This window comes from Nannospalax galili, unplaced genomic scaffold (assembly GCF_000622305.1).
Source record: "Nannospalax galili isolate Female #2095 unplaced genomic scaffold, S.galili_v1.0 scaffold155, whole genome shotgun sequence".
NCBI classification, from domain to species: Eukaryota; Metazoa; Chordata; class Mammalia; order Rodentia; family Spalacidae; genus Nannospalax; species Nannospalax galili.
The window spans coordinates 8853807-8855775 of NW_008339923.1; the positions used below are offsets into that span (position 1 = coordinate 8853807).

At 50.8% G+C, this 1969-nt stretch overlaps 1 protein-coding gene across 1 annotated transcript; it reads right to left on the bottom strand.

Annotated features, from left to right (window-relative positions):
- Positions 1 to 406: 406 nt before the first annotated feature.
- LOC103735458 (steroidogenic acute regulatory protein, mitochondrial-like) lies at positions 407 to 1702 on the bottom strand. Its single transcript, XM_008834709.1, is given in 4 exon segments — positions 407 to 688; positions 691 to 1102; positions 1104 to 1257; positions 1357 to 1702. Coding segments are annotated over 4 exon segments (1194 nt in total).
- Between the last annotated feature and the right edge of the window lie 267 nt (positions 1703 to 1969).

Consider the following 1969-nt stretch of genomic DNA (forward strand, 5'->3'; position numbering starts at 1 on the left):
AGCCACTAGCCTTTTATGTTTTTAAAGACAAGGTCTCACTATGTAGCCCAGGCTAGCCTGGAACTCAGAGGTTCACCTGCCTCTGCCCCCTGAGGGCTGGGATTAAAGGTGTGCCACCATGTCAGGTGTGCCACTAGCATTTTTAACAGGCTTCTTTAGGTTGCTATGTAAGTGTAAGGGCCCAAAAAACTTTAACAGTGAGGGAAATTGGAAGTCTCTTCCTCTGAGGGCCTTATCTCTATTTTCTTGGCATTAAACTTTTTACCAGTCGGTCCTAGTGTCTTTTGACTGCAACCCTCCCATTGTCAGCGATGAAGATCTTAAACAGACTTGCAGGCCTCCTGCAGGAATTTGCTGGCAGCATGCAAGCCCATGTAGCAGGTACAGTCAGGAATAGCAGGTTGGCCTAACACTGAGCTTCCAAGGCAGGGCTGGACTCCAGTGGCTTGCGCAGGTAGTTGGCAAAATCCATCTGGGTCTGTGATAACACCTGGTTGATGATGGTTTTTGGCAACCACCCCTTGAGGTCAATACCGAGCAGCCAAGTGAGTTTAGTCTTTGAGGGATTTCCAGCCAGTGGATGAAGCACCATGCAAGTGGGACCATGCTCAGCTCCGATGATACCTTTTTGCTCTGGCATCTCCCCAAAATGCGTGGCCATGCCTGCCAACACACAGGTGGAACCTCGGGGCGCTTGGTACAACGCACACTCACGAAGTCATGGGGCCCCACCAGGTTTCCCGCTGCTGCTGCAGCCAGCCCATGAGTGATGACTGTATCTTTTCCAATTTTCTGTAGGACCTTGATCTCCTTGACATTTGGGTTCCACTCTCCCATTGCTGCCATGCATTCAACAAGTTCTTCATAGAGTCTGCCCATGGGCTGGTCTACCACCACCTCCAAGCGGAATACCTTGCCCACATCTGGGACTACCTTACTTAGTTCTTCATCCCGATCCCCCTGCTGGTTCTTCTTCTTCCAGCCCTCCTGATTGCTGAGGCTGCCCAGCACCTTCTGCATCGACACCTCTCCCTGCTGGATATAGGACAGCTCCTGGTCGCTATAGAGCGTCTCTCCCACCCGAGAACCAAGCAGAGAGTGGATGGCTGATCCATGCAGGACTGGTGTCTCCCAGTGTTCCCCGGTTCAGTTCCTGCCCAATGGCCAGCACAGCTCGGTGCCTCAGCCCTTTCATGTTGCGCATGTGTTTGTAGGAGCTCCCAGCTCCCAGCTTAAATGTGGCGAGTAGCTGCTTCCCTGCAGATGTGGCCGTGCTGCTCTTGTCACTGCTCTCAAGGATGGCCTGAGCCTCTTAAGGTCCACCTCTGGGTCCCGCAGCTGTGACCTGAATCGTACTTGGTGCCTTAAATGCCTCCAGCGGAAGGCTGTGCATCATCATATTTCTCCTAGCAGGACCACCATTTTCCCCTCTAACCACGAAGATCCCTCCAGGAATATCCCCGTATTTTTTGCCCACAAGAATATGCTCCACAGTCTGATGCAGCACTAAGTTAGCAAACTGATCAGTGCTTCTTAAAAAGCCAGTAAGTGTCCGTCCATCTCGAAGCAGGACCAAGTGTTTTTTGTCAATGTCCTCAATGAGGCTGGAGGTGCCGGGCATGTAGTTCATCTTGGGCTGCGCGGGTTGCTGAGGCCGGCTGGCGGCCAGCGCAGACCCTGAATCCCTTCTTGAAAATAGCATTGTCCCCCTACCCTGGGCTTTCCTACTCTGGCTAAGGTACAACTGACTTTCTGTGAAGGTGTCATTTCCTAGAGTTCTTTGAGGCCAATGTTAAAGTTGGTTAAATATGATATTGTTAAAGAGAATAGTGGTGGTTCAGGAAAGGAGCTGGCATCAAATTACTAAAAAACAAAAAACAAAACTAACAAAAAACCCGGAGAGGAGAGAAAACATCTTATGACCATGGGAGCTGTGGTTGTGGCTGGGCCTTGAGGTGGGAAAACATAA